Source organism: Pipra filicauda, unplaced genomic scaffold (genome assembly GCF_003945595.2).
Source record: "Pipra filicauda isolate LSUMZ 115617 unplaced genomic scaffold, ASM394559v2 scaffold164_size1636381_pilon, whole genome shotgun sequence".
Classification (NCBI taxonomy): domain Eukaryota; kingdom Metazoa; phylum Chordata; class Aves; order Passeriformes; family Pipridae; genus Pipra; species Pipra filicauda.
This window is the reverse complement of record NW_024104151.1, coordinates 1035689-1048593: the sequence shown is the minus strand read 5'-3', so window position 1 is coordinate 1048593 and position 12905 is coordinate 1035689. Positions and strand designations below refer to the sequence as shown.

At 45.4% G+C, this 12905-nt stretch overlaps 2 protein-coding genes across 3 annotated transcripts; one reads left to right on the top strand and one right to left on the bottom strand.

Annotated features, from left to right (window-relative positions):
• Positions 1-2310: 2310 nt before the first annotated feature.
• On the bottom strand, positions 2311-8472 carry CRYZ (crystallin zeta). Its single transcript, XM_027719907.2, has 9 exons — positions 8387-8472; positions 7672-7796; positions 7177-7329; positions 5798-5961; positions 5093-5144; positions 3710-3859; positions 3225-3326; positions 2986-3081; positions 2311-2724 (listed from the first exon to the last, which is right to left on the bottom strand). The coding sequence occupies exons 2-9, from the start codon at positions 7780-7782 to the stop codon at positions 2563-2565; spliced, it is 990 nt and encodes a 329-aa protein (XP_027575708.1). The 5' UTR covers positions 7783-7796; positions 8387-8472; the 3' UTR covers positions 2311-2562.
• On the top strand, positions 8458-12635 carry TYW3 (tRNA-yW synthesizing protein 3 homolog). 2 transcript variants are annotated; one of them, XM_039379325.1, is made up of 6 exons: positions 8458-8711; positions 8973-9053; positions 10080-10178; positions 10893-10964; positions 11232-11365; positions 11546-12635. In XM_039379325.1, the coding sequence occupies exons 1-6, from the start codon at positions 8520-8522 to the stop codon at positions 11748-11750; spliced, it is 783 nt and encodes a 260-aa protein (XP_039235259.1). In that variant the 5' UTR covers positions 8458-8519; the 3' UTR covers positions 11751-12635. The 2 variants fall into 2 exon arrangements, with proteins under 2 accessions (XP_039235259.1, XP_027575706.1); XM_027719905.2 differs by having other exon boundaries at positions 8459-8678.
• The last annotated feature ends 270 nt before the right edge of the window (positions 12636-12905 follow it).

Below are 12905 nucleotides of genomic sequence, written 5' to 3'. Positions count from 1 at the left end.
GTCCCAGCTGAAGCACAAACTCACAGGTGATGTTTCCAGGGGCCACAGAGCAACTGATCTGAGTGGAGATCCCCATGATGAGGAAGACCAGGGACAACCTTCCCCTATGATGCACCTGCTCCAAAATGTTAAAGGACTTCACCACCCTCAGGCCTTCTGTGGCATGATCCACCCACACTCAATATTGATCTGCCTTCTGTAAAGGGAGCAAGTATTAAGAACATCAATATTCTCTTCATATTTTATCTTTCCAGCCCTATAATTGAAGTCTTATTAATTTTTTGTACCATCCTGCACCACAGGAAGAAGTCAGGAACAGATACAGGGGAAAATTACAAGGGAGAGGGGATGGTATTTTTAACGACTAGAAAGTGTAGGCAGCATTTGTTTGGGGCACATTGAGATTAACCAAGAGCAGCTGCTTTTCAGAACAATTCCACTCTTTTCTGTTTCAGAAACACATAGAACAGCAGTTTCCAGACTCTGGCATTGTACGCAACTCCTTGCTTTGAACCCCAAACCTCTCCTACAGATGCCAAGGCCAGCACAAACGCAAGAGCCTGTGCAACCTTTCCAACCACCCACAGCAGCACCAAGCAGCCTGCCACTGGGAACCACTGCCTCCAAAATCCATCCAATCAAATAGGAGAAGCTACTCAACAACCTGACCGAATTATTCTGCCCAATTCAATTGTCTGAGATCCCCATCCTCTTCCTCCATCCTTTTCTGCATTGCCAAGGGGCAGCATGTCCCAAAAAGAGAGCCAAACCAAGCACTCTCCAGGCTGACATTCTCTAGATGGGTGTCTTGCACAGATCAGACACACGTCAGTCCTACTTCATTAGTTCTATTCACACTACTTTTCCCAAAATTAAAACAACCCCTTCCATTGGTACAATACATCACAAATGGACAGAAGAATAAACATTACATGACGTTCCTTCACAAGTCAGTCTCAGTCCTACTGTGCCATTCTGCCAGATCACCTGGCAAAGAGCAGCAGCAATGTGATAACACAGAACTGCTCTGACACCTTCTGGTGACAAACCCTGTGACAAACACAGCCCTTGGAGACAGCAGCAATGAGGACAGACCTGAGAACTGTTCTGAATTTCTCTTCTAAACGTCAGCCACAATGCAGAAGCAGCACTAAGCATCTTTGCAGGAACAGATACAGGGGAAAATTACAAGGGAGAGGGGATGGCATTTTTAACAACTAGAAAGCGTAGGCAGCATTTGTTTTGGGCACAAACCGTCACCTCCCATTCATGTAATACCTCGACTAAATTAAAAAGCTGAATCAAAAATAATATTTAAACAAAAACATAAGGAGTATAAGGAAAATATATACTTTTACATGCACATGATCAATCATTAACCATTATTTTTAATCTCTATTTAGTACTTCGATATTAAAAGATGTTTTATCTTCTCTAACAACATTATCAAGCAGGTTCCCAACACACTATCACTGCTCAGGCTGCATTCTGCCCCAGTGAACAGGAACAGGAACAGTCAGCACCTTTCACCTGGATAAGCAGCTGAGAAACTACCTACTCACATCACTTACACCAGGTGAATCACTCTTAAACCTTCACATAGAAACGCAGCTCCCTACTCCTGTGGGGAAGTGCAACAAACAAGGAAACTAACTCTTTTCCCCTGGGGCAGCCTGGAGGGAGGAAGGATCCCACTGCACCCAGGCAACAGATTTAAGGTTTATAAGAACAAGAGACAATGACTCAGTGTAATGGCACAGTCTGCCCACTCCAGAGAATGAGGCTCAGGAATTTCACAGAAAGTCTCCATGCCACAAGAGCCATGCAGCCCTGCTCTCCATGCAGCCAGGGACCCAGGAGACTTTAATAAAGGTCACAGCAAGAACTGAAATCCTCACAACCAGCCATTTACCATCCAGGAATAACTATCATTAGTTCCAGAGAGGAATACCAATGTGGATCTGCAGAGTGACAGTCCCTGTGGATGAGCCAGGACACCGTCGCCTCAGACCCTGAGGCAGGCACAGCCAAGTGAAAGTACCTCTGCTCCAAACAGTTCATGTTTGAGAGATTCTACCCATCTTTTGAGCTGGAAAATGAACTATTTTGTCAGTAAAAGCTTTTATTTCAAGTAAATTGTGTGACAAAATTTAAGACCGATTTTGTGGTTAAAAGAATTTACAGTTCTAATTAACACACACAGCAAGTTATTTAATTTTGTGTATCTGTAAAAAGCAGCTTCATTCTGCACTACTTAGAGTGGCCTAACTCTGCCTTCACACAGAACATGATACCAAACTCTGCCTTCCCTTGCAGCACCATGCCATGCCAGCAGGGAAAATTTATTATTTACACATCAGTCAAAAAAGCTACCAAAATTACTTTACAGTAAATGAAACTCTGCTCATTACAAAAAGAAGCAGCTTGTTAATTAATTCATGTAAGTGAGCATTTTCTACTGTCAAACCTGATCAAAAGTATGCTTATAACATACATTCAATGAACCATGTAAGCAAAGGTGCAGTTAAAGCAGCTACAAAATAAATGGAAAAAGGTTCTCCTTTATAGAAGGAGCACCATCTTCCCTCGGGCACCACTGCTACAAATAATGTCTTCATGAGCCTTGGCTACTTTCTCCAGGGGATATTCCGAGCCCACAATGGGTTTCAGCCAGCCAGCTTCTATGCCATCAAGGAGTGCCGTGGCACATTCATGCCTCTCCTCCTGCATGTAACAAACACAGCATTCACAACAAGGTCTTTGCATTTTAGAATTGCATTGACAATTTATTCAAGTGTTAAACCAAATTCCACAACCCAAAAATATTTTACTATGTTCTGAGATTGAATCAAAACATAAAGAAATGAACGAACAAGTTAGTTAAAATGAAATTATGCTTTCATCCCTACAACGGATTTTAACTTGAAATAGAGGAGTGCTGGAACAAGCCAACAAAGCATACTTTAAAACAGAAATGTTTCTCACCTCAGTTGCAAGAAACAGACTCACTCCAATTATGCTTGACTCCTTGCTCATAGTGTCTCTTGGGTTTATCTCAATGCGTCCTCTGCAGCCCACAACCTGCCCAAACAAGTCCAAAATAAGAGCTGTACAATTGTGATGCAGAATGCACAGACTAAGGCAGTGACTCCAACACCCACCATCACCTCCCTGCTCAGGGACACAAACACTCACCATCATCCTCTGGGCAGGGACACACTCACCATCACCCTCCCTGCATGGGCCAGCAGCTGCAAGTCAGCATCCAGGTTGACATTGGAGAGCATTTCTATGATGATATCCACTCCCCCCGGTCCTGTGCACTCCTGTACAAGACACAGGATGTTATTTTAGTGCTCAGGTACCACTGTTTATTTCATACACTACAGGAAACATCCATTTTACAGGCTATTGTTTAAATTTTCAATACAGCCTCTGTACTACAGTTGACAGCTAATGAGCTGAACTGTAGCACATTTTGCTGTGCTGACTTATGGTGTGCTCCCACACTGGAATTTGCTGAATGTTAGTTCTAAATGACACTGCCTGTGAGGAAAGCTCTGCTTTTCCAGCCTGGGAAAGTTTTATCTTGTGTAGAAATTAAAAAGCTAGTACACTATTGCTCCTACATAAATCCCCTTTAAAATCTTCAGCAAACAACTGCTTGTTTGTTAGTACCTGCATCCTCTAGCCTTGACATCACGCCTACCTTAATTCTCTCAATGTAATTAGGGTCTCTGTGATTAAAGGCTTGGTGAGCGCCGTTTCTCAGGATCACGTTCATGCCCTCCTCAGTTCCTGCTGTACCCAAAACCTTCAAACCACAAGCTCTGGCAATCTGACATGCTGCTAGTCCCACCTGAGGAGAGAGAAAAAAACAAAAGACAAAAAAAAGAAAAATAAAAAAGAAAACTATTTTACCCATTTAGCATTTTAAATTTTAATTATTCTACCAGCAAATTGGAACTTCCCCATTTAAAAAGTTGGTTTGGTAACATGTGTTTTAACCATAATAAGTAATTTGGATCTTAAAGACAGAAAAATAGTCTTTTAAAAAGGACAAAGATTTACAGAAGCATGGTAAAGTTTTGATCCTTTTTAACAGTTATCAGCATTTGATATAAATCAATGTAGAATGTTGTCTATCTGTCAAAGCTGGGCCATACGTTTTTGATACAAAGCCAGGGAAATTCTTCTCTTCACAGAATCATCTGCTATTGATACCAGCATTATACATTGCAAAGAAAATCTGCAGGCACAAATTTTATTAAAACCACTTCTGCACCTTTCACAAACAAATTAAATTATCTCTTTCTAAAGCAAATTCTCAGTGTCTTCTACCAGCTTTGCACTCCAGTAAGAACAGAAGCACCACATTTAGTTCATGAAAATAAAAAGAGGCAATGATGCTGAATGCCATTCTAGTATCTCAGAATAAGATCTGAATTTATCTTTTTGTTGTCTTACAAATAATTAAAGAAACTTTGAAACTTTGCCCGTTCATAGCAGCTGTTTGGTGCATCAGCAGAAACCGAGCAAGAAAGGGCACAGTGTGGGAGATAAATTAAACTAGAATGTTATGTGAGAGAGATCTAAAATTAGCCTGTCACGTAAAACTAAAGAAAATTAGAAGTGCAATTTCACATAGTATTCAGTCACAGCTTTATCCATTCCAGTGCCTCTCCCTGTGCAGTTGGCTGTCAGCTCACAGGTAGAAACATCCCAGAAATACACAGTTGGCCTGCACTGCTGATTCCTTCTCAGAGGACTCAGAACAACTTGTACATATTGGAAAATTACAGCTTTCTGCTATCAGTTTTGCCTGAGTTAGACCTACTACAAAGCTTCCACATCAACTTCCATCTGTTCAGTGCATGACCCTCTGACTGGGGACCTCACACCAGCACTTGCACAGTTTCACAGTTATTGTGAATAACAGTTTGCTCTAAACAAGTGTATCCCAGAGTGTCTGAAATAAACAACTAATTTGTTAATCCCTTTATTGATCTAAGTGTGACCATAACTCATACCCCAAGCAGATGCAAGGACAGAGAGCAGCATTCCCTATCACCTGCCTCCTTGGAACACTTACCCCGCCACTGGCACCATGCACCAGCACACTTTCCCCAGCTTTGGCACAGCCTCTGGGTGAAGAACACAGGACATATTGGTGTTGTGAGTGCAGTACACACTGACTGAGTACCAGGGTGCAGATTCTGACCAATGCAGACACGGATCAAACCTCATCGTTCACACAGCATTTCCAATTTATGTTCCAATTTATGTTCCAAACTATGCTCCAATTTATGGCTAAACAGGTATCATAAGCCTTTTAGGGAGAACAAGGAGGCAAAATAAACCCTGTGATTGATGACATGAAGCAACATGCAGCCAGCAGCCGGTGACAGCCCAGTACTGAGCCTCAGCCTGGGACCTTCCTCTGTCCCAGGAAAGTGGTGGTTCTGCTCCACAGTACCTGGCTGCTTTATTAGGAAATTAGAACTATTCCTGCTTTTCTTCCCTGGCTAAAATACCAGTGAGTACTGAAAAGCAGCCACATGTTTTATTACACGAAGCCTTTCCAGGTCTGTTTTCTTAAGAAGAAACACTTAACAGGAAAAGACAGTCACAGGCTTCTAGGTCACAATCATCTGACAATTCCATCAGCTAACGAATTCAAGTGTCTTGAACATTTCCCACTCATCAATTTCCCCATTTTACAGGACAATGAAAATATGAATTTTGGTATTTTAAATATTAAAAATTAAAGTGCACAAACTTAGATTTGGTGCCTTACTTCTGGAAGAGGGCCCGGTAGGCAGTGAAGTAGGGGACTCCGAGCGCTGCTCCCTGCCTGAAGTCCAGCTTGTCTGGCAAAGGAAAGACTCTGTTGGCTGCAGCAACTGCATACTCTGCATATCCTCCAGAAACCGTTTCAAGGGTGAAAACCCTGTCCCCTTTCTAGAACAGAGGGAGACAATATAGAGAAATCAATCATTTTCCTTTCTTTTTCCTTAACAAACATTATGAACCAATTCACAGAGGTTTAGGCTATTACTAACAGCTCTCCTATTAAAAATAACTAGTTATATTTGTCATAGAAATTCTTATAAATGCTGATACATACCATCAATGCAACACAAACCATATAATTCCATATACTTAATTAAAAGTGTCATAAGTATAACCCTGCTCTGCAGTGTAACACACAAACCTACTATCTCATTAATATGAACCTTAATGAACTTGAACACTCAGGAATTCCATCCACAGATTTCAACTGCAAAACCTCAAAAGCTTTCATGAACATAAAAGAAATATTTCTAAATTATTTAATTTTAATGTGGAAAAACATATATTCTTAATACACCCAAAGACAGTTCTCTCTCATTCAAGCCAGGAGCATCACGACTGCCATAGGAAGCAAAAAACACGCATAGCAGATACAGCAGACTGTTGATAAGAAAATATGAATAAAGATGATCCTTCTCTCCAGATAACCAAATCACCGAGGTCCCCCAAAATTGTTACATACATCCCAAATCAGGAAATTCCAGCACAATTCTAACTATGATTATATTTGGTTGGGATCAACCATCTAGTGACTTGAATGGGAGAACAGATTTGGAAACTATACAAATGTCATAGATATCTTTTAGCAAACTGATATTTGCCTTCTCCTGTCACAAGACTTTCCCCCACAGAAATCCAAGTAAAATTACTACACTGGAGCAATGCATTATTTGAACAGTTTTAACAACAAATACTTAATGGGGCTTTACAAGTAAGCAGTTTCCATTTCCCAAAAAACTTCACAGAAAATTTTTCAGTTCTGCATGAAATTATTATCCCCAGCAGGAAGCATCCAATCTCAACTACTTCTGCAGTGCAGAAACCCAACTTTTGTACACCTGATGTCACTCCTTTAAGGAGACAGACAGCAGGTGCCTCTTCTGAGACCTTTGAGCTCCCAGAGGTCACAGCATTCCTCACAGTCCCACCTGCAGACTGGTTTGCCAATGGGATCCCACTGCGTGCTTTTACCAGTCCATGAAGGGGATTCCCCCCTTGAAGAGATTACATGATTATAAGCAAAAGAACCAGGCTCAGTAGCACAGCAATCACCCGAAGAGGATACAATAAACAATAGGGAATTAAAGCTCAGTGCGTAAATACCTTGAATGCAGTCACGTGTTCCCCAACACCCTCGATCACCCCAGACACATCCGAGCCTGGGGTGTAGGGCAAAGCCGGTTTCCTGGCGTAAGTCCCAGAACGAATATATGTCTCAACAGGATTTACCCCACAGGCATGGACTTTAATTAACACCTACAAGAAAAGATGCTTCTTAAGCAGCAAGTAGAAAGATTTAGCCGTTTAATTCACAGCACAGCATCATGGCACTTTAACTGAATTCTCAAACAGCCTCTGCGACAACCCAGCGTCGATCTGGAGCTACTTTCAGGAAACCCTTGGTGTGGAATATGTAGCCCACAGAACAGTAAAGAATCCACATTTGTCAAGCATGATGTCTCAGGGAGTATGAACACACTGATCAAACCCCATGTACTCCAGATGAAGAGTTCTGGGTTGCATCCCTCATTCTGTCCTGCGGGCACCTGTTACCATTCATTACCGCTATTTATTTCCCTTCACAGAGCACACATATACCTGGTTTTCTTTTGGAACAGGAACTAACACATCCGACTGGAGTTTAAGTACTTCAGGGCCACCAAATTCAAACACTCTGATCGCTCTCATCACTCTGCTGGTGGTTGCCATGGCGACCAGAGGATCTGGGGAAAAACACGACAGTAATATCCCTGGTTCGTGCTCAGGTCAGGGAGAGCCTGAGTCCCCAGGCTGTGCCCTGCGGACACCGCCCGGGACACGGCACAGCCCGCGGGCCGAAGGGCGGCTCGGCCTCGTGATAATGAACCGATCCAGAAGGAGGGGAAGGAGGGGAGGGGCCCGAGGTGCCCAGGGTCTCCCGCTCAGAGCAGCTTCCGGGAGCCGGGCACGGGGCGGACGGGAAGCACAGCACGGGGCCGTCTCCAGCGGGGCACAGCCGCGGAACAGGGACCGCTGGCCCAGGCCCGGCCCGCCTCGAGCGGCATCGCGGCCCCGCCCCCTCCCGCTCCGGGCCCGCCCTCGACACGCCCCCTCTGCCGGGCCCCGCCCCTGACGCGCCTCTCGCCTCCAGGCCCCGCCCCCCGAGGCCTCTCGCGGTCAGGCCCCGCCCCTTTGAGCCGCCCCACGGCCGTCGCCGCTAGAGGCCCGGGCGTGGCCGCCGCGGCTGCGGAGCCCAACACAGGCAGCGCGGGGCCGCCGCCGCCCCGTCCCGTCCCCCCGGGGAGCACCGGGGAGCTCCGCGCCCCCCGCCTACCTGCGGAGCGCCGCAGCCCCCGCGCCGAAGCGTGGGCCCGGGCAGAGGGCGGGGGGCGGGGCCATCCCACGCCCCGCCCCGGCAGTCGGCCGCGCGCAGAAGTTTGTCCTCCGCGGGCCGCCGTCCCCGCGCGATGGCGGCGTTCGCGCGGCGCAAGGCGCAGCGGCTCGCGCGGCCCGACCTTAGCCGGAAGCGCGCGCTGGACGCGCGCGCCGCGGAGCTCGCGCGGCTCCTGAACGCGCACGAGCGGTTCTGCACCACCAGCTCGTGCGACGGGAGGGTCCTGCTGGCGGTGGGATACCGGGATACCGGGATACCGGCATGGGTACCGGGGGGGCGGGCCGGGATGACGGGGCGGGGCCGGCATGCCGCGAGATCGGGTCCCGCTGTTGCCGGTGCTTCCCTGTCCGTGCTCAGCTGAGTATCAGCGGCCGGGACACACAAACCCGGCCGGTGCCCGGGCAGAGCCAGCCCGAGCAGTGTTCCTGTGAATGGGCTCCGCGGGCAAAGCGACGCTCCTGGCTCGGAAGAGCCGGATCAAACATCACCGACCCGCAGAGCCCATTCCCTGGTTTCTGTCCATCAGGACACGGACGGCGGCGGGATCCAGAAGAAGAACTGCACTTGGCTCCTGGTAACACATGACCCATGTGCCAAAGGCGATGTGGTAAGAGCAGAGTAGGATCAGCTTTTGTATTTATTCATTGCAGTGCTCGTGGTGTCATGGAAAACACGTGAAAGAGTTTTTATTCCTAATGCTGATGAGAATTGCCACTCTTTCAAAATTAAATTTTCTTTAGGGGTGTTGCTTAATAAATTCTTCAGACCCGTTTTGAAGAGAATGTTTTTAAGCTCAAGCTTTTCTGTCTCAAAGTGACATTTCTGAATAGAAGAAAATATTCCCAGCCCTCAAGGTTTCTCCGCACAAAGACAGCACAGAAAAGCAGATAAACTGTCTTTGTGAACTGTGCAGGGTGTCAGAGAGCTGTCTGCACACCCACAGATCCAGGAAAATCTGCCACTAGCATCTTTGTCTTCTGGCAGAACTGAGGGGTCTGAAGGGGATATCTTCAATTTTATGATTATAAAGTTACTTCTTTTTTTCTGGTCTTGTGGGTTTATGCCTCTAATTTCAACCTCTGAATCTGTCTTTATAACTCTCATATATTAGGCTACACACTGGTATTTGAGAGAGGATTAAAGTGTGGTTGAGTATGTTAGGCCATGGATTTAGTCTACTGAAACACAGAATGTTGAGGAATGTACTTCAGCAACTAAATGTCTTTGATTCTAAAGAACGGTTAAAAAAAAACCCCTGCTCAATCACCTGATTGCAGCAGAACAGTCATTGTCCTTTGCTGGACTGATGGTGTCGATGTTTGGATGTACAAAGGAAAAACAAGAAGGATGAAGCACAGTTTTTAACATCTGTTTTGCCATGAATTTCTATCAAACCTGATCAGTTTAGCAAACAGAATCAGGGAAATCCATGGAGTTTCTGTGTATTGTGAGCAATGAAAACTTAAAAGCAGCTGATCAAACCTGACTGCTTGGGACTCATTTGCTGCATTTTTGGTGCTTGTTTCATACATAGACTAGCTTTTTCTTTTTTGCCCTTTTTTTTTTTTTTTTTTTTTTGCAATAACAGTACACACTTGCAGTGTTAATATAAATGTTTTGGTGTATTTTCCAGATGACAGCACTAGAGAAGTGCACTGGAGACGTTGTGTTCAAGTTTGAACCATTTGTTCTTCACGTGCTGTGTCGGGAGCTGCAGGATGCACAGCTGCTGGTAAAACCACGTCTGGTTAAGCTGTAACACTTAGGAATAGTCCCAGATGTGCTGTGTGTTTAACAACTGAGATAGTAAAATAAGCCGATAAGGAAAACAGAGCTTTAAACTTGGTGGAGATTTTGCTGTGCATAGAAAGCAAAATGACTCACCTTTGCGCTGAAGAGAGCCGCCCAATAAAACATTTCCCAGGGAGCCTGAGATTCTCTCACTGGCTGAAAGGGATGGATTTTAGGCATTACTTTGCTACCATCCAGGCCATTTGTCTCCATTTGCAATGAATTGAGTGGCACCTTTGTGTTCTGCTTCTCCAGCATGACCGAAGAGCAGTGTGTGCCGTGCCAGGCTCATTCTCTCATTAGCACAGGAGAGCTGATGAGCTCAGTGTACAGTGCTGCTGCCCTCACAGCTATAGACATGTGGCATGACTGTGTGTGCTTCCAGCTCGTTGGGATAAAGCAACTCAGTGCTCAGAGGGACATTGTGTCCCATCTGCACTGATGGATTCAGACAATCAGGATGCGCCATGGGTCTCTGAAAACCACCCACAGTTTGTGGGCTTGATCTTAAAGACTATTTTTTGTCAGTCTGTGGAGATGGTTTTGAGTAAGTTTTTTGCAAAACCAAGATTGCAAGTTGCATTGCAACCCATTCATAATTATTTTTTGCTGTGAAAGTGTACAAGACCTGTTTAAGCACTTATTTGTTCTGCAGCATTCAGTGGCTGTTGATTCTGGATTCAGGAACTCCGGTATTACGGTTGGCAGAGGAGGAAAAATTACTATGGTAAGGACTCTGCTACTATAAGGGATGTAACAAAGTCATATCATTATGTTAACCTTGGCTTTTTACCAGCCGAGATCTGACTTGTGCTGAACAGCTGTCACAGGGCACGCTGTAGCAAAGAAATAGCTTTCTGCTTTAGGTGAGAGCAAACTAACCAATTTTATGGATAAGCAGGGTTTTTTCCTGCAATGAACTCCCTATATTATTTAAATAACCTTCATAAAGTAAAAAAACTTTGTTCCAGATAAGTCCTGTGTGCTTTTTCAGGCTGTCCGGAGCACTCACTGCTTAGAAGTTCCATTGAGCCGCAAGGGGAGATTGATGGTCTCTGACGAATATATTGAATTTCTGGTACATGTAGCCAATCAGAAAATGGAAGAAAACATAAGGAGGATTGAGAGGTTTGTAAGATTATACCATGTAATGATGTAATGTTCATGACCTTGAGTTTTTCTTCAGTATCAGCTAAAACCACTTTTCTTCTCCTTGCACGTCTTGATTACATTCCAAAAGCATTAGTTTCTCAGAGGAGTTTTGTAGCAAACCTACAAAATAGTAAATACAAAATTTTTTCTTTCTAGATTCCACAAGGGCTTGGAGTTGGCTCTGGAGGCTGCTGTCCCTACAGACACCCTGGCTCCTGAGGGGCCAGAGAAGAGCCGCTCTGTGTATGTGCACAGGAGAAAGAGACAGACCATTCGGGAACAGGCCGATCCCAGTGGAGAGCTGGAGCCCCAGGATGATACTGAAAGCAGTCTGGATCTGTTTGCCGAAATCATGATATAGACTAAGGCATTCGAAAGCAAATGGCAAACTGACTGTATGCTCTTTGTAAGAGGTTTATATACTGTTGTGCTCTCAGTAGTAACACTCCCATGGACATTGACCAGAAAAAAGGTAATTAACAGAATGGTGAGCAGGTGTAATGCTACCGGGCACAGAGAACAAAGCCTTAGAATGTGTTGGGGTTTTTTTAACTGTACTGTTGAATTAACAGACTTCTACTCCATCTGCCAGTTATCCCAGAAATAACAGTTTTGCTGCAGCCTTTGACCATGTTCTCTGTGGCAGCATTTCACTTCCAACTTTGTTTTTGCAGAGCAGAGAAATTCTAAAAACTGAGTTGTTTTCCCCAAAGGTTGTTACTCCCTGCAGGACCTCTGCAGAGCAGCATGCACCAGCATGGCTGACCCTTCCCGGCAGCACAGGGCCAGCTGTTGGTCACCTGCAGAACATACCTGGGGCAGAGGTTAGGACAGAAAAGCATGAGCTGGGTACTGCTCTGTACCAGCTGGGTGCATCCAGATCCCTCCTGGCTGCTGCACTAGCAGCTGCTGTTTCCCTGCTCTTTGCTGTGTCTCGGGCTCCAGCCCTACTGTGTGCACTCCAATTCCCATAACCACTGGCCACTCAGTACCATTTTTCCTTGCCCCTTTAGCCAACTCTGTGTGCTGATGGCCCCTTCCCCTCACAGAGCCCCTGCACTCTGCAGCCAGCACCTGGCCAAAGTCACCCCAAGGACTGGGCTGGACTGGGCTGAGAACCACTGACTACAGGAACTGTTATATACAGTGCAGCACCGTGTGCATTCCTTGTTGTGCCACTGGTAAAGGCACTCCATGCTCATGTATTTTTTAGAAAAATGCTGAATTTGTAAACCTTCCAAGCTGTCTTGTTGACTGAGTGATAGCTTACACTGCAGAGCCAGACCCTGACTGAAGGAGGTGGTTTATTTGTGCAGGAACTCCCAGGCCATGCAGAGAGGGACGTCACTGTTTCTATTACATGAGCTTCTGTCTTTGGGGGCATTTTAATTCCACTGCAAAAACTGAACATACTCCATGGCAGCCTCAGGGAAGAGTAATTGGGGCACTGAGTAGATTCTGAAAGACCTGTTGGGCTGTTTCCAGTCACAGGTGCGCCAGAAGAAAGGAACTGGAG